Here is a 25561-nt window from a genome sequence, read left to right as displayed (position 1 = left end):
GACCCTCTCAGACCAGACACAGAACCTCCCAGCACAGATAATGACCTGCCCAGACCAGACACTAACCCTCCCAGACTGGATAATGATGTGCCCAGACCAGACATTGAACCATCCAGACCAGACACTGAACCTCCCAGACCAGACTGACCCCCCAAGACCAGATATTGAAACTCCCAAGACCAGATACTGACCCTCGCAGACCAGATATTGAAACTCCCAAGAGCAGACACTGACCCTCCCAGACCAGACACTGACCCCGGCAGACCAGACACTGACCCTTTCAGACCAGACACTGACCCTCCCAGATCAGACACTGACCCTGGCAGACCAGACACTGACCCTTTCAGACCAGACACTGAGCCAACCAGACTAGATACTCACCCTCCCAGAAGACATTGACCCTCTCAGACCAGAAACTGACCCTCTTGAAACAGGCACTGACCCTCCCAGACCAGACAATGACCCTATCAGTCCTAACAATGAGCCTCCCAGACCAGACATTGATCCCTCCAGACCAGACACTGACCCTTCCAGACTAGACATGGACCCTCCCAGACCAGACATTGATCCTCCCAGACCAGACAATGACCCTATCAGTCCAAACAATGAGCCTCCCAGACCAGACACTGACCCTTCCAGACTAGACATGGACCCTCCCAGACCAGACATTGATCCTCCCAGACCAGACAATGACCCTATCAGTCCAAACAATGAGCCTCCCAGACCAGACACTGCACCTCCCAGATCAGACATTGACCCTTCCAGACTAGAGATGGACCCTCCCAGATCGGACACTGACCCTTCCAGACCAGACACTGACCCTCCCTGGCCGACACTGATCTTCCGAGACTAGATGTTGACCATCACAGATGGCATGCTTGTCCTCCCAGAGATTGACCCCCCCCCCCCCCCCACCCCGCCCCCACCGTCCTCAGACTGGCAATTGCAGACCGAAAATTGAACCAACCAGACAGGACACTTACTCTCCCAGACCAGACACCGACACATTCAGAGCGATTGGCCACCTTATAATTGCCCCACAGTGTCCAAAGATGTTCAGGTTAGGTTGGGTTACAAAGATAGGGTGGAGAACGTAGGCCAAGGTAGCATGGGTGCAGACTCCATGGGCCGATTAGCCTCCTGCAGCACTGTACAGATTCTATGGACACTGACCCTCCCAGGCCGGATAATGACCAACCCAGAGCAGACACTGACCCTCCCAGACAAGACACTGACCCTGCCAGATCAGACAGTGACCCTCCCAGACCAGAAAATGACCCTCCCAGACCAGACACTGACCCTCCCAGACCAGACACTGACACTCTCAGACCAAACACTGACCCAGACCTGAAACCGACTCTCCCAGGCCAGACACTGACCCTCCCAGACAGGACAGCACGGTAGCCTTGTGGATAGCACAATTGCTTCACAGCTCCAGGGTCCCAGGTTCGATTCCGGCTTGGGTCACTGTCTGTGCAGAGTCTGCACATCCTCCCCGTGTCTGCGTGGGTTTCCTCCGGGTGCTCCGGTTTCCTCCCACAGTCCAAAGATGTGCAGGTTAGGTGGATTGGCCATGATAAATTGCCCTTAGTGTCCAAAATTGCCCTTAGTGTTGGGTGGGGTTACTGGGTTATGGGGATCGGGTGGCGGTGTTGACCTTGGGTAGGGTGCTCTTTCCAAGAGCCGGTGCAGACTCGATGGGCCGAATGGCCTCCTTCTGCACTGTATATTCTATGATTCTATGATAATCTATGACACTGACTCTCCCAGACAGGACACTGACCCTCCCAGACCAGACACTGACCCTCGCAGGCCGGACACTGACCCTCCCAGACCGGATGCTGACCCTCCCAGATCGGACACTGACCCTCCCAGACCGGACGCTGACCCTCCCAGACCGGACACTGACCCTCGCAGGCCGGACACTGACCCTCGCAGGCCGGACACTGACCCTCCCAGACCGGACGCTGACCCTCCCAGACTGGACCCTGACCAGATACTGATCCTCGCAGACTAGACACTGACCCTCGCAGGCCGGACACTGACCCTCCCAGACTGGACGCTGACCCTCCCAGACTGGACCCTGACCAGATACTGATCCTCGCAGACTAGACACTGACCCTCGCAGGCCGGACACTGACCCTCCCAGACCAGACACTGACCCTCGCAGACCAGACACTGACCCTCGCAGACCAGACACTGACCCTCGCAGACCAGACACTGACCCTCCCAGGCTGGACACTGACCCTCCCAGACCGGACACTGACCCTCCCAGGCCGGACACTGACCCTCCCAGGCCGGACACTGACCCTCGCAGGCCGGACACTGACCCTCACAGGCCGGACGCTGACCCTCCCAGACCGGACGCTGACCCTCGCAGGCCGGACACTGACCCTCCCAGGCTGGACACTGACCCTCCCAGACCGGACGCTGACCCTCCCAGACCGGACACTGACCCTCCCAGACCAGTCTCTGGCCCTCCCAGACCAGACTCAGACCCTCCCAGACAGGACACTGACCCTCCCAGACAGGACACTGACCCTCCCAGACCACACACTGACCCTCCCAGACCAGACAATGACCCTCCCAGACTGGACCCTGACCAGATACTGATCCTCGCAGACCAGACACTGACCCTCCCAGACCAGACACTGACCCTCCCAGACCAGACACTGACCCTCCCAGACCAGACACTGACCCTCCCAGACCAGACACTGACCCTCCCAGACCGGACGCTGACCCTCCCAGACTGGACACTGACCAGATACTGATCCTCGCAGACTAGACACTGACCCTCGCAGGCCGGACACTGACCCTCCCAGACCGGACGCTGACCCTCCCAGACCGGACGCTGACCCTCCCAGACTGGACCCTGACCAGATACTGATCCTCGCAGACCAGACACTGACCCTCCCAGACCAGACACTGACCCTCCCAGACCAGACACTGACCCTCCCAGACCGGACGCTGACCCTCCCAGACTGGACACTGACCAGATACTGATCCTCGCAGACTAGACACTGACCCTCGCAGGCCGGACACTGACCCTCGCAGGCCGGACACTGACCCTCCCAGACCGGACGCTGACCCTCCCAGACTGGACCCTGACCAGATACTGATCCTCGCAGACTAGACACTGACCCTCGCAGGCCGGACACTGACCCTCCCAGACCAGATACTGATCATCGCAGACCAGACACTGACCCTCGCAGACCAGACACTGACCCTCCCAGGCTGGACACTGACCCTCCCAGACCGGATGCTGACCCTCCCAGACTGGACCCTGACCAGACACAGACCCTCCCAGGCTGGACACTGACCCTCCCAGGCTGGACACTGACCCTCCCAGACCGGACGCTGACCGACCCTGACCAGATACTGATCCTCGCAGACTAGACACTGACCCTCCCAGACCGGACACTGACCCTCGCAGACCGGACACTGACCCTCGCAGACCAGACACTGACCCTCGCAGACCAGACACTGGCCCTCGCAGACCAGACACTGGCCCTCCCAGACCAGACTCAGACCCTCCCAGACCGGACACTGACCCTCCCAGACCAGACACTGACCCTCTGAGACTGGAAACTGACCCTCCCAGACTGGACACTGACCCTCCCAGACAGGACACTGACCCTCCCAGACCGGACACTGGCCCTCCCAGACCAGACACTGAACCTCCCAGACCAGACACTGACCCTTCCAGACCGGACACTGACCCTCCCAGACCGGACATTGACCCTCCCAGACCGGACGCTGACCCTCCCAGACCGGACATTGACCCTCCCAGACCAGACACTGACCCTCCCAGACCGGACACTGACCCTCCCAGACCGGACGTTGACCCTCCCAGACCGGACGCTGACCATCCCTGGCAAGATACTGACCATCGCAGACCGGACACTGACCCGACCAGACCGGACGCTGACCCTCCTAGACCAGAAGCTGACCCTCCCAGACCGGACATTGACCCTCCCAGACCGGACATTGACCCTCCCAGACCGGATGCTGACCATCCCCGACCGGACACTGACCCTCCCAGACCGGACGCTGACCCTTCCAGACCGGACACTGACCCTTCCAGACCGGACACTGACCCTCGCAGACCAGACACTGACCCTCGCAGACCAGACACTGACCCTCCCAGGCTGGACACTGACCCTCCCAGGCTGGACACTGACCCTCCCAGACCGGACGCTGACCCTCCCAGACTGGACCCTGACCAGATACTGATCCTCGCAGACTAGACACTGACCCTCGCAGGCCGGACCCTGACCCTCGCAGACCAGACACTGACCCTCGCAGACCAGACACTGACCCTCGCAGACCAGACACTGACCCTCCCAGACCGGACGCTGACCCTCCCAGACCGGACGCTGACCCTCCCAGACCGGACCGTGACCTGATACTGATCCTCGCAGACTAGACACTGACCCTCGCAGGCCGGACACTGACCCTCCCAGACTGGACGCTGACCCTCCCAGACTGGACCCTGACCAGATACTGATCCTCGCAGACTAGACACTGACCCTCGCAGGCCGGACACTGACCCTCCCAGACCAGACACTGACCCTCGCAGAACAGACACTGACCCTCGCAGACCAGACACTGACCCTCCCAGGCTGGACACTGACCCTCCCAGACCGGACACTGACCCTCCCAGAACGGACACTGACCCTCACAGGCCGGACACTGACTCTCGCAGACCGGACACTGACCCTCACAGGCCGGACACTGACCCTCGCAGGCCGGACACTGACCCTCACAGGCCGGACACTGACCCTCCCAGACCGGACGCTGACCCTCCCAGACCGGACACTGACCCTCGCAGGCCGGACACTGACCCTCCCAGACCGGACGCTGACCCTCCCGGACCGGACACTGACCCTCCCAGACCAGACACTGACCCTCGCAGGCCGGACACTGACCCTCCCAGACCGGACACTGACCCTCCCAGACCAGACACTGACCCTCGCAGACCAGACACTGACCCTCCCAGACCAGTCTCTGGCCCTCCCAGACCAGACTCAGACCCTCCCAGACCGGACACTGACCCTCCCAGACAGGACACTGACCCTCCCAGACCAGACACTGACACTCCCAGACCAGACACTGACCCTCCCAGACCACACACTGACCCTCCCAGACCAGACACTGACCCTCCCAGACTGGACCCTGACCAGATACTGATCCTCGCAGACCAGACACTGACCCTCCCAGACCAGACACTGACCCTCCCAGACCAGACACTGACCCTCCCAGACCAGACACTGACCCTCCCAGACCGGACGCTGACCCTCCCAGACTGGACACTGACCAGATACTGATCCTCGCAGACTAGACACTGACCCTCGCAGGCCGGACACTGACCCTCCCAGACCGGACGCTGACCCTCCCAGACCAGACACTGACCCTCGCAGACCAGACACTGACCCTCGCAGGCCGGACACTGACCCTCGCAGACCAGACACTGACCCTCGCAGGCCGGACACTGACCCTCCCAGACCGGACGCTGACCCTCCCAGACTGGACCCTGACCAGATACTGATCCTCGCAGACTAGACACTGACCCTCGCAGGCCGGACACTGACCCTCCCAGACCAGACACTGACCCTCTCAGACCAGACACTGACCCTCGCAGACCAGACACTGACCCTCCCAGGCTGGACACTGACCCTCCCAGACCGGATGCTGACCCTCCCAGACTGGACCCTGACCAGACACTGACCCTCCCAGGCTGGACACTGACCCTCCCAGGCTGGACACTGACCCTCCCAGACCGGACGCTGACCCTCCCAGACCGGACCCTGACCAGATACTGACCCTCGCAGACCAGACACTGACCCTCGCAGACCAGACACTGACCCTCGCAGACCAGACACTGGCCCTCCCAGACCAGACTCAGACCCTCCCAGACCGGACACTGACCCTCCCAGACCAGACACTGACCCTCTAAGACTGGAAACTGACCCTCCCAGACTGGACACTGACCCTCCCAGACAGGACAATGACCCTCCCAGACCGGACACTGGCCCTCCCAGACCAGACACTGACCCTCCCAGACCGGACATTGACCCTCCCAGACCAGACACTGACCATCCCAGACCGGACACTGACCCTCCCAGACCGGACGTTGACCCTCCCAGACCGGACGCTGACCATCCCTGGCAAGATACTGACCTTCGCAGACCGGACACTGACCCGACCAGACCGGACGCTGACCCTCCTAGACCAGAAGCTGACCCTCCCAGACCGGACATTGACCCTCCCAGACCGGACATTGACCCTCCCAGACCGGACACTGACCCTCCCAGACCGGACGCTGACCATCCCCGACCGGACACTGACCCTCCCAGACTGGACGCTGACCCTTCCAGACCGGACACTGACCATCCCTGGCAAGATACTGACCCTCGCAGACCAGACACTGACCCTCGCAGTCCAGACACTGACCCTCCCAGGCTGGACACTGACCCTCCCAGGCTGGACACTGACCCTCCCAGACCGGACGCTGACCCTCCCAGACTGGACCCTGACCAGATACTGATCCTCGCAGACTAGACACTGACCCTCGCAGGCCGGACCCTGACACTCCCAGACCAGACACTGACCCGCGCAGACCAGACACTTACCCTCCCAGACCAGACACTGACCCTCCCAGACCGGACGCTGACCCTCCCAGACCGGACCCTGACCAGATACTGATCCTCGCAGACGAGACACTGACCCTCGCAGGCCGGACACTGACCCTCCCCGACCAGACACTGACCCTCGCAGACCAGACACTGACCCTCGCAGACCAGACACTGACCCTCGCAGACCAGACACTGACCCTCCCAGGCTGGACACTGACCCTCCCGGACCGGACACTGACCCTCCCAGACCGGACACTGACCCTCCCAAACTGGACACTGACCCTCCCAGACCAGACGCTGACCATTCCTGGCCGGACACTGACCCTCCGAGATTGGAAACTGACCCTCCCAGACCGGACACTGACACTCCCAGACCGGACACTGACCCTCGCAGACCAGACGCTGACCCTCCTAGACCGGACACTGACCCTCCCAGACAGGACACTGACCCTCCCAGACTGGACACTGACCCTCCCAGACCGGACACTGACCCTCCCAGACCAGACACTGACCCTCTGAGACTGGAAACTGACCCTCCCAGACTGGACACTGACCCTCCCAGACCGGACACTGACCCTCCCAGACCGGACACTGACCCTCCCAGACCTGACACTGAACCTCCCAGACCAGACACTGAACCTCCCAGACCAGACACTGACCCTCCCAGACCTGACACTGACCCTCCCAGACCGGACATTGACCCTCCCAGACCGGACGCTGACCCTCCCAGACCAGACATTGACCCTCCCAGACCGGACGCTGACCCTCCCAGGCCGGACATTGACCCACCCAGACCGGACACTGACCCTCCCAGACCGGACGCAGACCCTCCCAGACCGGACGCTGACCATCCCTGGCAAGACACTGACCCTCCCAGACCAGACACTGACCCTCCCAGACCGGACACTGACCCTCCCAGACCGGACGCAGACCCTCCCAGACCGGACGCTGACCATCCCTGGCAAGATACTGACCTTCGCAGACCGGACACTGACCCTCCCAGACCGGACACTGACCCTTCCAGACCTGACACTGAACCTCCCAGACCAGACACTGAACCTCCCAGACCAGACACTGACCCTCCCAGACCGGACACTGACCCTCCCAGACCGGACATTGACCCTCCCAGACCGGACGCTGACCCTCCCAGACCAGACATTGACCCTCCCAGACCGGACGCTGACCCTCCCAGGCCGGACATTGACCCACCCAGACCGGACACTGACCCTCCCAGACCGGACGCAGACCCTCCCAGACCGGACGCTGACCATCCCTGGCAAGACACTGACCCTCCCAGACCAGACACTGACCCTCCCAGACCGGACACTGACCCTCCCAGACCGGACGCAGACCCTCCCAGACCGGACGCTGACCATCCCTGGCAAGATACTGACCTTCGCAGACCGGACACTGACCTGACCAGACCGGACGCTGACCCTCCTAGACCAGAAGCTGACCCTCCCAGACCGGACATTGACCCTCCCAGACCGGACACTGACCCTCCCAGACCGGACGCTGACGATCCCCGACCGGACACTGACCCTCCCAGACCGGACGCTGACCCTTCCAGACCGGACACTGACCATCCCTGGCAAGATACTGACCCTCACAGACCGGACACTGACCCTCCCAGACCGGACGCTGACCATCCCTGGCCGGACACTGACCCTCCCTGACCAGACACTGACCCTCCCAGGCTGGACACTGACCCTCCCAGACCGGACACTAACCCTCCCAGACCGGACACTGACCCTCCCAGACCGGACACTGACCCTCCCAGACCAGACGCTGACCATCCCTGGCCGGACACTGACCCTCCGAGACTGGAAACTGACCCTCCCAGACTGGACACTGACCCTCCCAGACCAGACGCTGACCCTCGCAGACCAGACACTGACCCTCGCAGACCAGACACTGACCCTCCCAGACCAGACACTGGCCCTCCCAGACCAGACTCAGACCCTCCCAGACCGGACACTGACCCTCCCAGACCAGACACTGACCCTCCGAGACTGGAAACTGATGCTCCCAGACTGGACAGTGACCCGCCCAGACCGGACATTGACCCTCCCATACCAGACACTGACTCTCCCTGACCGGACACTGACCCTCCCAGACCGGACATTGACCCTCCCAGACCGGACGCTGACCCTCCCAGACCGGACGCTGACCCTCCCAGACCGGACGCTGACCCTCCCAGACGGACGCTGACCATCCCTGGCAAGATACTGACCTTCGCAGACCGGACACTGACCCTACCAGACCGGACGCTGACCCTCCTAGACCGGAAGCTGACCCTCCCAGACCGGACATTGACCCTCCCAGACCGGACACTGACCCTCCCAGACCGGACGCTGACGATCCCCGACCGGACACTGACCCTCCCAGACCGGACGCTGACCCTTCCAGACCGGACACTGACCATCCCTGGCAAGATACTGACCCTCACAGACCGGACACTGACCCTCCCAGACCGGACGCTGACCATCCCTGGCCGGACACTGACCCTCCCTGACCAGACACTGACCCTCCCAGGCTGGACACTGACCCTCCCAGACCGGACACTAACCCTCCCAGACCGGACACTGACCCTCCCAGACCGGACACTGACCCTCCCAGACCAGACGCTGACCATCCCTGGCCGGACACTGACCCTCCGAGACTGGAAACTGACCCTCCCAGACTGGACACTGACCCTCCCAGACCAGACACTGACCCTCGCAGACCAGACACTGACCCTCGCAGACCAGACACTGACCCTGGCAGACCAGACACTGGCCCTCCCAGACCAGACTCAGACCCTCCCAGACCGGACACTGACCCTCCCAGACCAGACACTGACCCTCTAAGACTGGAAACTGACCCTCCCAGACTGGACACTGACCCTCCCAGACAGGACAATGACCCTCCCAGACCGGACACTGGCCCTCCCAGACCAGACACTCACCCTCCCAGACCAGACACTGACCCTTCCAGACCGGACACTGACCCTCCCAGACCGGACATTGACCCTCCCAGACCGGACGCTGACCCTCCCAGACCGGACATTGACCCTCCCAGACCAGACACTGACCATCCCAGACCGGACACTGACCCTCCCAGACCGGACGTTGACCCTCCCAGACCGGACGCTGACCATCCCTGGCAAGATACTGACCTTCGCAGACCGGACACTGACCCGACCAGACCGGACGCTGACCCTCCTAGACCAGAAGCTGACCCTCCCAGACCGGACATTGACCCTCCCAGACCGGACATTGACCCTCCCAGACCGGACATTGACCCTCCCAGACCGGACACTGACCCTCCCAGACCGGACGCTGACCATCCCCGACCGGACACTGACCCTCCCAGACCGGACGCTGACCCTTCCAGACCGGACACTGACCATCCCTGGCAAGATACTGACCCTCGCAGACCAGACACTGACCCTCGCAGACCAGACACTGACCCTCCCAGGCTGGACACTGACCCTCCCAGGCTGGACACTGACCCTCCCAGACCGGACGCTGACCCTCCCAGACTGGACCCTGACCAGATACTGATCCTCGCAGACTAGACACTGACCCTCGCAGGCCGGACCCTGACCCTCCCAGACCAGACACTGACCCGCGCAGACCAGACACTTACCCTCCCAGACCAGACACTGACCCTCCCAGACCGGACGCTGACCCTCCCAGACCGGACCCTGACCAGATACTGATCCTCGCAGACGAGACACTGACCCTCGCAGGCCGGACACTGACCCTCCCCGACCAGACACTGACCCTCGCAGACCAGACACTGACCCTCGCAGACCAGACACTGACCCTCGCAGACCAGACACTGACCCTCCCAGGCTGGACACTGACCCTCCCGGACCGGACACTGACCCTCCCAGACCGGACACTGACCCTCCCAAACTGGACACTGACCCTCCCAGACCAGACGCTGACCATTCCTGGCCGGACACTGACCCTCCGAGATTGGAAACTGACCCTCCCAGACCGGACACTGACACTCCCAGACCGGACACTGACCCTCGCAGACCAGACGCTGACCCTCCTAGACCGGACACTGACCCTCCCAGACAGGACACTGACCCTCCCAGACTGGACACTGACCCTCCCAGACCGGACACTGACCCTCCCAGACCAGACACTGACCCTCTGAGACTGGAAACTGACCCTCCCAGACTGGACACTGACCCTCCCAGACCGGACACTGACCCTCCCAGACCGGACACTGACCCTCCCAGACCTGACACTGAACCTCCCAGACCAGACACTGAACCTCCCAGACCAGACACTGACCCTCCCAGACCGGACACTGACCCTCCCAGACCGGACATTGACCCTCCCAGACCGGACGCTGACCCTCCCAGACCAGACATTGACCCTCCCAGACCGGACGCTGACCCTCCCAGGCCGGACATTGACCCACCCAGACCGGACACTGACCCTCCCAGACCGGACGCAGACCCTCCCAGACCGGACGCTGACCATCCCTGGCAAGACACTGACCCTCCCAGACCAGACACTGACCCTCCCAGACCGGACACTGACCCTCCCAGACCGGACGCAGACCCTCCCAGACCGGACGCTGACCATCCCTGGCAAGATACTGACCTTCGCAGACCGGACACTGACCTGACCAGACCGGACGCTGACCCTCCTAGACCAGAAGCTGACCCTCCCAGACCGGACGCTGACGATCACCGACCGGACACTGACCCTCCCAGACCGGACGCTGACCCTTCCAGACCGGACACTGACCATCCCTGGCAAGATACTGACCCTCACAGACCGGACACTGACCCTCCCAGACCGGACGCTGACCATCCCTGGCCGGACACTGACCCTCCCTGACCAGACACTGACCCTCCCAGGCTGGACACTGACCCTCCCAGACCGGACACTAACCCTCCCAGACCGGACACTGACCCTCCCAGACCGGACACTGACCCTCCCAGACCAGACGCTGACCATCCCTGGCCGGACACTGACCCTCCGAGACTGGAAACTGACCCTCCCAGACTGGACACTGACCCTCCCAGACCAGACACTGACCCTCGCAGACCAGACACTGACCCTCGCAGACCAGACACTGACCCTCCCAGACCAGACACTGGCCCTCCCAGACCAGACTCAGACCCTCCCAGACCGGACACTGACCCTCCCAGACCAGACACTGACCCTCCGAGACTGGAAACTGATGCTCCCAGACTGGACACTGACCCGCCCAGACCGGACATTGACCCTCCCATACCAGACACTGACTCTCCCTGACCGGACACTGACCCTCCCAGACCGGACATTGACCCTCCCAGACCGGACGCTGACCCTCCCAGACCGGACGCTGACCCTCCCAGACCGGACGCTGACCCTCCCAGACGGACGCTGACCATCCCTGGCAAGATACTGACCTTCGCAGACCGGACACTGACCCTACCAGACCGGACGCTGACCCTCCTAGACCGGAAGCTGACCCTCCCAGACCGGACACTGACCCTCCCAGACCGGACACTGACCCTCCCAGACCGGACACTGACCCTCCCAGACCGGACACTGACCCTCCCAGACCGGACACTGACCCTCCCAGACCGGACACTGACCCTCCCAGACCGGACACTGACCATCCCCGACCGGACACTGACCATCCCCGACCGGACACTGACCCTCCCAGACCGGACGCTGACCCTTCCAGACCGGACACTGACCATCCCTGGCAAGATACTGACCCTCACAGACCGGACACTGACCCTCCTCGACCGGACGCTGACCAGATACTGATCCTCACAGACTAGACACTGACCCTCCCAGACCGGACGCTGACCATCTCTGGCCGGACACTGACCCTCCCTGACCCGACACTGACCCTCCCAGACCGGACACTGATCCTCCCAGACCGGACGCTGACCCTCCCAGACCGGACGCTGACCCTCCCTGGCCAGACGCTGACCATCCCTGGCCGGACACTGACCCTCCCAGACCGGACACTGACCCTCCCAGACTAGACACTGACCCTCCCAGACCAGACACTGACCCTCCGAGACTGGAAACTGACCCTCCCGACCGGACGCTGACCATCCCTGGCAAGATGCTGACCCTCGCAGACCGGACACTGGCCCTCCCAGACCGGACGCTGACCATCCCTGGCAAGATCCTGACCCTCGCAGACCGGACGCTGACCATCCCTGGCCGGACGCTGACCATCCCTGGCTGGACACTGGCCCTCCCAGACCGGAAGCTGACCCTCCCAGACCGGACGCTGACCCTCCCAGACCGGACGCTGACCCTCCCAGACCTGACACTGACCCTCCCAGACCGGACATTGACCCTCCCAGACTGTACACTGACCCTTCCAGACCGGACACTGACCATCCCAGACCGGACATTGTCCCTCCCAGACCAGACATTGTCCCTCCCAGACCGGACACTGACCCTCACAGACCAGACGCTGACCCTCACAGACCGGACGCTGACCCTCACAGACCGGACGCTGACCCTCACAGACCGGACGCTGACCCTCCTAGACCGGACACTGACCCTCCCAGACAGGACACTGACCCTCCCAGACTGGACACTGACCCTCCCAGACCGGACACTGACCCGCCAAGACTGGAAACTGACCATCCCTGGCAAGATCCTGACCCTCGCAGACCGGACACTGGCCCTCCCAGACCGTACGCTGACCATCCCTGGCCGGACGCTGACCATCCCTGGCAAGATCCTGACCCTCGCAGACCGGACGCTGACCATCCCTGGCCGGACGCTGACCATCCCTGGCCGGACACTGGCCCTCCCAGACCGTACACTGACCCTTCCAGACCGGACACTGACCATCCCAGACCGGACATTGTCCCTCCCAGACCGGACGCTGACCCTCCCAGACCGGACGCTGACCCTCACAGACCGGACGCTGACCCTCACAGACCGGACGCTGACCCTCCTCGACCGGACGCTGACCCTCCCAGACTAGACACTGATCCTCCCAGACCGGAATCTGACCATCCCTGGCAAGATACTGACCCTCGCAGACTAGACACTGACCCTCCCAGACTGGAAGCTGACCCTCCCAGACCGGACGCTGACCCTCCCAGACCGGAAGCTGACCCTCCCAGACCAGACACTGACCCTCCCAGACCGGACACTGACCCTCCCAGACAGGACACTGACCCTCCCAGACCAGACACTGACCCGCCAAGACTGGAAACTGACCATCCCTGGCAAGATCCTGACCCTCGCAGACCGGACACTGGCCCTCCCAGACCGGACGCTGAACATCCCTGGCCGGACGCTGACCATCCCTGGCAAGATCCTGACCCTCGCAGACCGGACGCTGACCATCCCTGGCCGGACACTGGCCCTCCCAGACCGTACACTGACCCTTCCAGACCGGACACAGACCATCCCAGACCGGACATTGTCCCTCCCAGACCAGACATTGTCCCTCCCAGACCGGACACTGACCCTCACAGACCGGACACTGACCCTCACAGACCGGACGCTGACCCTCCCAGACCAGACACTGACCCTCCCAGACCGGACGCTGACCCTCCCAGACCGGAAGCTGACCATCCCTGGCAAGATACTGACCTTCGCAGACTGGACACTGACCCAGACTGGAAGCTGACCCTCCCAGACCAGACGCTGACCCTCCCAGACCGGACGCTGACCCTCCCAGACCAGACACTGACCCTCCCAGACCAGATACTGACCCTCCCAGACCGGAAGCTGACCCTCCCAAACCAGACGCTGACCCTCCCAGACCGGACGCTGACCCTCCCAGACTGGACACTGACCCTCCCAGACCAGATACTGACCCTCCCAGACAGGACACTGACCCTCCCAGACAGGACGCTGACCCTCCCAGACAGGACACTGACCCTCTAAGACAGGACACTGACCCTCCCAGACCGGACACTGACCCTCCCAGACCGGACACTGACCCTCCCAGAACGGACACTGACCCTCCCAGAACGGACACTGACCCTCCCAGACAGGACGTTGACCCTCCCAGACAGGACACTGACCCTCCAAGACAGGACACTGACCCTCCCAGACCGGACACTGACTCTCCCAGACCGGACACTGACCCTCCCAGACCAGATACTGACCCTCCCAGACCGGACACTGACCCTCCCAGAACGGACACTGACCCTCCCAGAACGGACACTGACCCTCCCAGACCGGTCACTGACCCTCCCAGACCGGACGCTGGCCCTCCCAGACTGGACGCTGACCCTCCCAGACCGGACGCTGGCCCTGCCAGACCGGACGCTGACCCTCCCAGACCAGATACTGACCCTCCCAGACCGGACACTGACCCTCCCAGAACGGACACTGACCCTCCCAGACCGGACACTGACCCTCCCAGACCGGACACTGACCCTCCTAGACCTGACACTGACCCTCCCAGACTGGAAGCTGACCCTCCCAGAACGGACACTGACCCTCCCAGAACGGACACTGACCCTCCTAGAACGGACACTGACCCTCCCAGACCGGTCACTGACCCTCCTAGACCGGACGCTGGCCCTCCCAGACTGGACGCTGACCCTCCCAGACCGGACGCTGGCCCTGCCAGACCGGACGCTGACCCTCCCAGACCAGATACTGACCCTCCCAGACCGGACACTGACCCTCCCAGAACGGACACTGACCCTCCCAGACCGGACACTGACCCTCCCAGACCGGACACTGACCCTCCTAGACCTGACACTGACCCTTCCAGACCGGACGCTGACCCCCCAGACCGGACGCTGACCCTCCTAGACCGGACGCTGACCATCCGTGGCAAGATACTGACCTTTGCAGGCCGGACACTGACTCTCCCAGACCGGACGCTGGCCCTCCAAGACTGCAGGCTGTATGCTGGGGATGGTGATTCCGAGTCCGATAAAGGGAGCGATGGGTTTGCGGGTCTGGCTCTGGTCTGAGATTTGGCAATGCCAGGAGATCTTCACTCGATTCTTTCACCGACCTGTGCTGTTGGAGATTTAGGAATTGGGACAGAACCTTGCATAGTCCTCCGATCTTGCTCTTTGGGACAGGAGAATCACACAACAGGAACTCCAACAGAATCAGTCAGCAGCTGCATTTATTATTTTTTTTATTAAAGTAAAATTTACTAAAAGCTGAAAAAAAAATTCAGTAACCTTATCCTCAGAACAATAATTTGTTACTATAGCAACTAAACCGTGCCTTGATGTGGAGCCCACCCAGACAGATGATGTTACAGTCGAGGCCACTGCACTGAAATGCCACATCAGATCTCTGCAGACCCCCGTAGATTCCCCATCTCTGCCACTGGCACAGTGACATTATGCGCAGAGGCTCCCAAGGGGAGGCGGTGGTTGGGGGGTATGGGAGCTCATGCAATTCAAGTCACACAAGAGATGGTCCAACACAAAACCCACAGCTTGAAAGCATTAAGAGATTGGAAATGCAAGGCAATTCTTATCACAACATTTAGGATTATGTGGCAATTTCGCAGAATGTGAAGTGGTAGAACATTAAAAAAAAGTGAATAAACTGAGGAAAAAACATGGATCAATGATGGGATAGATGGAATGACAAGCTGGGTCCATGAGGGGGTCAGGGGTCAATGGGAAAGAAGGGAAGCAGCGCTGAGTGACATTGAGGAGATGCAGTGATATTCGGCTCACTGACAGAACCCACTCCCAGGTAAAGGAATTCACACCTAAAGCCAGGTGAGAACATTGTTCAGGTTTAATTGCAGCTTTGCTGAGATGCTTGTAACTTAGAAAATAACACAACATAAAGTGGCTTCCACTGAGGCTCAGGTACAGAGAAATGAGGAAGGGGGAATGGTCCGGGGTTTGACACCTTTATAATAAAGGGATGACACAAGCCAGCCTGCCAAGCAGATTCCAGTGTATTTCTCCGACAGCAGGCTTGTTGATAATCTTTCCATTTTAGGGATTACTCTACATATTATATTTTGGGCTTTACTTCAAGCCCACTGCAATTCCACAGACTTCCCACAACCCGTATTGTTGCATCTTGACATGCCAACACGGTTAGAGAATTGCTCCCTCATATAATTTCATTTCAATATTGTCCCATAGTCTTCAAGGACTTCAATGTTTGCAAATTGATTATGTAGATCATGGGGAAATCTCCCCAACAGTGTAATTTTACAGTGAAAGATTCCTCACCCTTTGATAAAGGGCCTCTAGTTCACACACTGCAGATGGCTGCTTGAAGCCAAATGATGCCCCTTGGCCAGACCCTGCCTTGTCAGGAATGGATATGGGGGGTGTGGATTTCTTCAACCCTGTCAAAGGTGATCACAGTCGCTTCTCTTCAAGGACATGATAGTAAAACAGCACTAAAGGTGAGACCCAGGGTTAGTATGGTACACCCCTCCCTCTGCCACCTCTACTTGGTATTCTGCCATGTGCCCTGTTATACCCTGAGCCCCGTGTTGGTGCATTCCAGCTCAGCCCAGTTATGGTGCTGCTGGGCACAGCATTTCCTGGCATTGGGCTACTGTAGCTATAGTTCGGTGGTTTGCCATCTGCAGGCATGGTTGTGCTATTGCTACCCTCTGCACCAGTTACCAAAGCTGGTAAAGTAACTCTGGTAAAGTTAAACCGGTGATCCTGATCTGCTGTAAACTGCATCGCACCCATGTCCTGGTATGAATTGGACTCTTCAAACTCACTCATTGAGCTGGACAATGTCCTGGATTGGGTCAGTTGTTGGGAGGTGCTGGCACACACGGCAGATGGGCTGTCCAATAACGTGTGCCCTGTAATCTCAGAGTCTCTCCTTTCACTCGTACTGACATTATTCCTGAACCCGTCTGTACCATAGCTGTTTGTTAAATGTGAGCTGTCAAACTCTGGCACTCGACCATGTCTGTCGTTCTCCTGTGAATCCTCTTTATTAAGCAACTGCAGCAAAGCAGCTTTCACTCCTGCGTTCGGGTCCTTGGTTGAAGGGCTCACTCCCAGGTTAATTCGACAATCTGTATCACCCAAGGTGGGCGGGGGGCCAGGGGGCTCTGGTGGTCGCTGGTCTGGAGGAAGAATTCGAGTTTGACTGAGTGCAGGAGGCGGCCCAGGAACCTTTATCTCCAGTTTAGTGACAGCAGCACCATCTAGACAGAAAATACAAGATACTGGTTATTGCCACATTACTGTTCTCCACTGGCCTGTTCCATCGTGATTTACTTCCATGGTCACCCCATCCTTAAACCAATGCCCACCATTCACAGCTGACCCGCGGGCAATGACGGGCTGCTCTACTGCACGACCTCTCACAGCCGAGCCAAAGCCTTTCCTGACTTGCTCAATTTCAGAGCAAAGGGGCATTGAAAGATGTAATGGGCACTGGAGATCGAATTCAGTGCCAGTAAATGTGAGATTGAACATTTCTGGTAAAACAGTACAGGTCAGAATTATACTGACTAGGAAGAGTGATTCAGGGGTTCCAGTTCACAGAACATTAAAAACAGCATTGCAAGTGGATAAGGTCATAAAAAAAATTGGAAACTTTGTCATGGCAAGAGCAATAACATCTAGAAGTGGAGGTTTAATGGAGAATTTATATAACCTCAGGAAGACGAGTTTTGGGTCCACACTATAGGGGGGTCAGTGGAAAGACGGAGAAGTGCAGATACAAGAGGGATGAGGAAATACAAATATGAAGAAAGACTTGAAAAATTGGGACTGGTTTAATTAGAATAAAGGAAATGAGGGCGTGATTTGATAGATGTATTTCAAATGACGACAGAATGAGACACATGGGGCGGGATTTGCCAAGCCTCTGTGCCGAAATTGTGGTCGGCACGGAGGAGGAAAATGGGCGGTGACGCCGAGAACAGACGCGACGCCACTCCCGTGAATCGGCGCGAATCGCGCGCAGTCTACATGGCGTGGGTAGGGGGCCATTGACAGACTGGTCAAGTTCCCGACGGTGTGGTTCTAACCACGTCTTGCCTGTCAGGAACAGTCGGCGGCAGCTGCGGACTCAGTCGGGGGAATCCTTCACCGGGGGGGGGGGGGGGGGGGGGAAGAGGCCTCAGGGACGGCCAGGCTAGTGATCGGGGACCACCGATCCGCAGGCGCGCATGTTCTTGGGGGGGGTGGGGGGCTATATTTTCGGGGCCGCTCCGCGTTGTGAGTCCACCATGTCGCGCGGGGCGGCCGCCGTTAGCGTGGACTTCCAACCGGAAGCGCAGGGACCCGTATCGGCAGGCAGAGCTGCGGGAGTACTCCGGGGTCCTGCTAGCCCCCTGCAGGTAGGAGAATCACTTCTTTCTTCAAGAAAGTCCAGTGAAACGCCCGCGTTTTGACGCTGGAGTGGGGACATAACCCCAATATTGGAGAATCCCGCCCAGGTTGTTTCATTAATTCAGCGTATAGAATGAGGCTATTGAGGGCAAAATAGAAACCTTCGTACTCAGAGGGTTGTGAGACTGAAATATGTTATTGGAGCGACTGAGGTGACTATGTCAACATTGAAGAGTCGGTTAGATAGGTGGCAAAATGAATGACAAAGGAGAGTGTATTGGAACAGGGTGGGGATTAGGGTACTGTTCGTGAAGTGGACCTATTGGAATGAACTTCCTGTTTCCATGTACAAAACTCGATGCATGTTTAACTTCATTAAACCTGATCCCCTGGAGCCTGCTGGAGAATCTCTTTTCCACTCTGGCTCAGGTCAGGTAACAGAGTACAGCCCCACCGAAACAGAACATTCAACTCTTCCATCTCAAATACACTGCAACCCCCACAACCCTTTTACCACTGAACCTGGGCATTGTTAAACTGATATTTGGTGGAGCTATCTGCAAACCGCAGCAGCAGCTTTCAAACTTTAAGGATATTAAAGCCTTGATGAGGAGATGTGACAAACCTGAGATAAGTCATGTGTTAGTAAAGGGTGCAGGATATCTCAATGTTTACAGAGGGAAACATCCAACTGTTAAATAGGTTTATAGATTTGACTGTTCACCAGTGAACGTAAAGTCTGCTAGCAACCATAGAAATGTTACAGTACAGGAGGCCATTTGGCCATACATGTCCGTGCTGGCATGCAGAATGAGTAATTCACCTCGTGCCATTACCCACTCTCAATCCATAACCCTTCACATTCATTTTCAAATAACAATTCAATTACCAATTGGTCTCAATTGAACCTGGCCCTACCACATTCCTGTGCAGTACATCCCACATTTTAAACAGTGACTTAAAAAGATTTTCTTCATGTCACCATTGGTTCTTTTCCAATTATCTTAAATCTATGCCTCTGGTTCATGACTGTTCCACCAATGGAGCAGTTCCTCCTTATCTACTCTGTCCAGAACCCTGGTGATAATCAAACCTTCTCTCAGCCTTCTTTTCTTCAAGGAAACCAGCTCTTAACTTCTCCAACCTATCCACGTGGCTGACGTTATTGCTGTGAATTGTTTCTGCACTTTCTCTTTGAAATCTGTGATGCTTCCACATCCATCAGGAAGTGTGGCACCGTGAACTCTAGTTGAGGCCAAACCAGTATTCTCCATAAGTTTAACATAACTTATTTGCTTTGGTAGACTATGTCCTTATTAATGAAGCTGTGTTAACTGCTCTCTCAACAGGATATGCCACACTCAACAATTTGTACATCTATATATCCAGATCCCTCTGCTACTGCACTCCATTTTGAAATCTCCCTTTTAGTTTATATTGTCTCTTTGTGCTCTTCCTACCAATATCAATCACTTCACACTTCTCTGTTATAAACTGTATCTGCCACTTGTCCGTCCACTTGGCTAACAGGATTCACCAGCGGGGAAAGGCGGGCTGTGCAATTTTATGTAAGTAGCAGAAGGACGATATACACTTGATGAAAGTGGTACGGTTACCTGTGGAGTCAGTAGTGGTAACGGCAGGCGGAAGCTGCTGCGGCCCATCACTCGCTTTGATGCCATTACTTTCTTCAGGCACTGTAGTGGGTTCCTGAGATTTAATCAGCTGACTCAGTAAAACGGTCAACAAGTTCTGTGTGTCGGTCTGGGTGTCAGCCGCCTGAGATATGGACTGAGATGACTGCGTGGGTGGCGCCTGCGGCAGGGTAGCCACAGCCTGCGGAAGAGGAGCTGGCATTGGTGTTGGGGGTGTGGCAGCAGATGGGAGCGGTGTTGCTGTTGGAGCAGGCTGGATGGATGGTGCAGGGGGGGGTGTACGTTGAGTCTCTGTGGGGGGCTGAGCATCCTGCTGTTGACTGGTGGCTTCAGCCAGAGCCACGAGTGATTGGCTAAGGACATTCCACTGCTGTTGTGTCTCTGGGTTAGTACTGACATTCAATGCTTGTGCCAACTGGGTGAGACTGAGGTTGGTCTGTGTCTGTAGCAGGTTGAGCAGCACTGCTAACTCATTCTGGTTAAGTTGTTGTGCTGCGTCTCTGATGCCTATATAAAACAAAGTAAGATTCAAAACTCTCACCAATCACTCTGCCACAGGTTACATTCCTCAGGCTACAATCACTTCAAACATATTTAAAATAAGATGCATTCTGCTCAGCAACACACCACATTTTAAATGAGTAATTAATAAATGAGTGATGAGGACAGTCAATGGGTCGTGATCTCAATATGCATTTGACATGGTTTATGAACGTTAACCTTTGTGTGTTATCTGGTAAGGCAATGTGAGAGAGCATTTTTTGATCATTGTGAATGCTTTACTTCAGGGTGACACAGTGGTTAGCACTGCTGCCTCACAGCCCCACGGACCCTTGTTCGATCCTGGCCCCAGATCACTGTTCATGTGGAGTTTGCACATTCTCCCCATGTCTGCATGGGTTTCACCCCCACAACCCGAAAATGTGCAGGGTAGGTGGACTGGCCACGCTAAATTGCCTCTTAATTAGAAAAAAAAAGAATTGGGGACTTTAAATCTATTTTTTTTAAAGTGAATGCTTGTCTTCTTGTTTATTGAATGTTACTTAAATACAGATGTATACAGGCGCAATGGTAGCACAGTGATTAGCACTGTTGCTTCACAGCTTCGATTCCCGGCTTGGCTCACTGTGCGGAGTCTGCACGTTCTCCCCGTGTCTGCGTGGGTTTCCTCCGGGTGCTCCGGTTTCCTCCGTCAAGTCCCGAAAGACGTGCTGTTAGGTAAATTAGACATTCTGAATTCTCCCTGTGTGTACCCGAACAGGCGCCGGAATGTGGTGACTGGGGGATTTTCACAGTAATTTCATTGCACTGTCAATGTCGGCCTACTTGTGTTAAGTGTTTTTAAAAATGAGAATACGGGCTAAAGCCCTGCCAACACATTACTGCATTAGAATGATTCGGTTATTTATACTTCTATCTGCATATTAAAAATCTTGTTTAAGAAAATAAGAACATAAACGACCTTGTTTCCCACTTACTTAATCTGTCTCGATCTCCTTGCAGCCTCTTGGTGTCTTGCTCACAGCTTACATTCCTACCTAGGTTTGCATCATCAGTAATCTTGGACACATTACTTGGTGTTTTGTTCATTAGTAATCTCCAAGTCATTAACATAGATTGCCAATAGCCAAGGTCCCAGCACTGATCCTCGCGGCACTCCACCAGTTACAGCCTGCCAACTTGAAAGTGCCGTTTGTCCCCACTTTCTACTTCCTGTCCTTTTCCAAACCCCCACCCATGTTCATATATTATCCCCAACTCCCATGACTCCTTGCTTCTCCTGTGGTACTTTATTGAATGCCTTTTGGAAATCTAAATGTATTACCTCTATTGTATCTCCTTTATCTACCCCAGTTTGCATTTACTTCCTGTCAAGATATTTCATCACAATTTGCCAAGCCTACATTTATGATGGAAATTGTTTATGTAACTGTCAACAGAAGTCCGGCAACACTACAGCTTCAGGGGATGCAACTACAGTTCCATTAGAATTTTAGAATGTTAGAAAATAATTCATTTAGCAATAAATCATTTCAAAGTGAAGAATTTATGACTTCATAGTTAGTACTAATTTTCATCTGGTGTACTGTTCCAATTAACCAGAGGGTGTAAAAAGCGCCTGTCCTTTTCTTGTTACTGAACTCTCTCCACCTCAGCCTGTCCTGATACTATGAAGCAAGCGAAAGAGAAAATGCTGGAAAATCTCAGCAGATCTGGCAGCATCTGTAGGGAGAGAAAAGAGCGAACGTTTCGAGTCCGATGACTCTTTGTCAAAGCTAAACCCAACTTCACCACTAACCCAACTTCACCACTATGAAGCAAGCAGCAGGTATCAGCTATGGTTACACACGGAGAAGCTCCAGAAAAATCCTGCCAATTGCTACGCAGAAACAGCTGTGCTGCTGCTAAGTGAGGCGTCCATACACGAGATGTGTGGTTTGTATTAGGAGAAATGGATGTAGTTAGTTATCTATCTGACTGATCCCAAAACCTCTCAAAATTCATTCACCCAGTCCCTGAAATACAGATGTTGAAATCTCTATTCCCTGGATATTTTCTCCAAGTCAGCTGATCAACAGCAATGGTCATTTTCATTCAGAGATGGACTCACCGCCCACGTCTGTGGTACTGCTCTGTGTTTTACTCTGTCCTGATGGGGCAATCTGTGGTGTGCTGTTCCTACTGTCATCAGTGCTGATCACTGTTTCTTTACGAGCTGTCTTTTGCACAGGTAGATCGTCAATGATTCCTGCTTGCTTCTGTCGTCGACGCTTTTTACTCCAGAGTTCATGGCAATCCTGCCAGTGAGGAAGGCTGGAAAATGGTTTTTAAAAAGCACACATAAAAAATACTGCAGATGATAAAAATCTGAATAGGTAAATAAGCATATTCTATTTTTGTTACATTGTAAATTCCAAGAGTCAGACAGATTAAATCAATTAGACATGGAATAAAAGTGACAAATAGAACACTAAATCTGTCCAAAAGTTGAACCAACACCACTCAAAATTCCTGAGGGAGTGCTACATTGTTGGAGGGTCAGTACTGAGGGAGTGCTGCACTGTCAGAGGGTCAGTACTGAGGAAGTGCCGCACTGTCAGAGGGTCAGTACTGAGGGAGTGCCGCACTGTCAGAGGGTCAGTACTGAGGGAGTGCCGCACTGTCAGAGGGTCAGTACTGAGGGAGTGCCGCACTGTCAGAGGGTCAGTACTGAGGGAGTGCCGCACTGTCAGAGGGTCAATACTGAGGGAGTGCCGCACTGTCAGAGGGTCAGTACTGAGGGAGTGCCGCACTGTCAGAGGGTCAATACTGAGGGAGTGCTGCACTGTCAGAGGGTCAGTACTGAGGGAGTGCTGCACTGTCAGAGGGTCAGTACTGAGGGAGTGCTGCACTGTCAGAGGTTCAGTACTGAGGGAGTGCTGCACTGTCAGAGGGTCAGTACTGAGGGAGTGCTGCACTGTCAGAGAGTCAGTACCGAGGGAGTGCTGCACTGTCAGAGGGTCAGTACTGAGGGAGTGCTGCACTGTCAGAGGGTCAGTACTGAGGGAGTGCTGCACTGTCAGAGGGTCAGTACTGAGGGAGTGCTGCACTGTCAGAGGTCAGTACTGAGGGAGTGCTGCACTGTCAGAGGGTCAGTACTGAGGGAGTGCTGCACTGTCAGAGGGTCAGTACTGAGGGAGTGCTGCACTGTCAGAGGTTCAGTACTGAGGGAGTGCTGCACTGTCAGAGGTCAGTACTGAGGTAGTGCCGCACTGTCAGAGAGTCAGTACTGAGGGAGTGCTGCACTGTCAGACGGTCAGTACTGAGGGAGTGCTGCACTGTCAGAGGGTCAGTACTGAGGGAGTGCTGCACTGTCAGAGGTCAGTACTGAAGGAGTGCCGCACTGTCAGAGGGTCAGTACTGAGGGAGTGCTGCACTGTCAGAGGGTCAGTATTGAGGGAGTGCTGCACTGTCAGAGGTCAGTACTGAGGGAGTGCCGCACTGTCAGAGAGTCAGTACTGAGGGAGTGCTGCACTGTCAGAGGATCAGTACTGAAGGAGTGCCGCACTGTCAGAGGGTCAGTACTGAGGGAGTGCTGCACTGTCAGAGGTCAGTACTGAGGGAGTGCTGCACAGTCAGAGGGTCAGTACTGAGGGAGTGCTGCACTGTCAGAGGGTCAGTACTGAGGGAGTGCTGCACTGTCAGAGGGTCAGTACTGAGGGAGCGCTGCACTGTCAGAGGGTCAGTACTGAGGGAGCGCTGAACTGTCAGAGGGTCAGTACTGAGTGGGTGCTGCACTGTCAGAGGATAGTACTGATGGAGTGCCGCACTGTCAGAGGGTCAGTACTGAGGGAGTGCTGCACTGTCAGAGGGTGAGTACTGAGGGAGTGCCGCACTGTCAGAGGGTCAGTACTAAGGAAGCGTTGCACTGTCAGAGGATCAGTACTGACGGAGTGCTGCACTGTCAGAGGGTCAGTACTGAGGGAGTGCCGCACTGTCAGAGGGTCAGTATTGAGGGAGTGGTGCACTGTCAGAGGGTCAGTACTGAGGGAGTGCGGCACTGTCAGAGGGTCAGTACTGAGGTAGTGCTGCACTGTCAGAGGGTCAGTACTGAAGGAGTGCTGCACTGTCAGAGGGTCAGCGCTGAGGGAGTGCCGCACTGTCAGAGGGTCAGCGCTGAGGGAGCGCTGCACTGTCAGAGGGTCAGTACTGAGGAAGTGCCGCACTGTCAGAGGGTCAGTACTGAGGGAGCGCTGCACTGTTAGAGGGTCAGTACTGAGGGAGTGCCGCACTGTCACAGGGTCAGTACTGAGGGAGTGCTGCACTGACAGAGGGTCAGTACTGAGGGAGTGCTGCACTGTCAGAGGGTCAGTACTGAGGGAGCGCCGCACTGTCAGAGGGTCAGTACTGAGGGAGTGCTGCACTGTCAGAGGGTCAGTACTGAGGTAGTGCTGCACTGTCAGAGGGTCAGTACTGAAGGAGTGCTGCACTGTCAGAGGGTCAGCGCTGAGGGAGTGCCGCACTGTCAGAGGGTCAGCGCTGAGGGA

General features: G+C 57.1%; 1 protein-coding gene across 1 annotated transcript in view; it reads right to left on the bottom strand.

The window, feature by feature from the left end:
• Positions 1-15711: 15711 nt before the first annotated feature.
• The window catches only part of LOC140398700 (cyclin-dependent kinase 12-like), a 75254-nt gene continuing 65404 nt past the window's right edge, over positions 15712-25561 (bottom strand). Inside the window, exons 11-13 of the mRNA XM_072487704.1 lie at positions 23146-23348; positions 20496-21041; positions 15712-17744 (exon numbers count right to left, since the gene is read on the bottom strand). Coding sequence (XP_072343805.1) covers positions 16990-17744; positions 20496-21041; positions 23146-23348 — 1504 coding nt within the window. The 3' untranslated portion in view covers positions 15712-16989. The remainder of the gene's footprint in view (positions 17745-20495; positions 21042-23145; positions 23349-25561) is intronic.

The sequence above is a fragment of the Scyliorhinus torazame genome, chromosome 21, assembly GCF_047496885.1.
Source record: "Scyliorhinus torazame isolate Kashiwa2021f chromosome 21, sScyTor2.1, whole genome shotgun sequence".
Taxonomy (NCBI): domain Eukaryota; kingdom Metazoa; phylum Chordata; class Chondrichthyes; order Carcharhiniformes; family Scyliorhinidae; genus Scyliorhinus; species Scyliorhinus torazame.
This window is presented reverse-complemented; position numbering and strand designations above follow the sequence as displayed.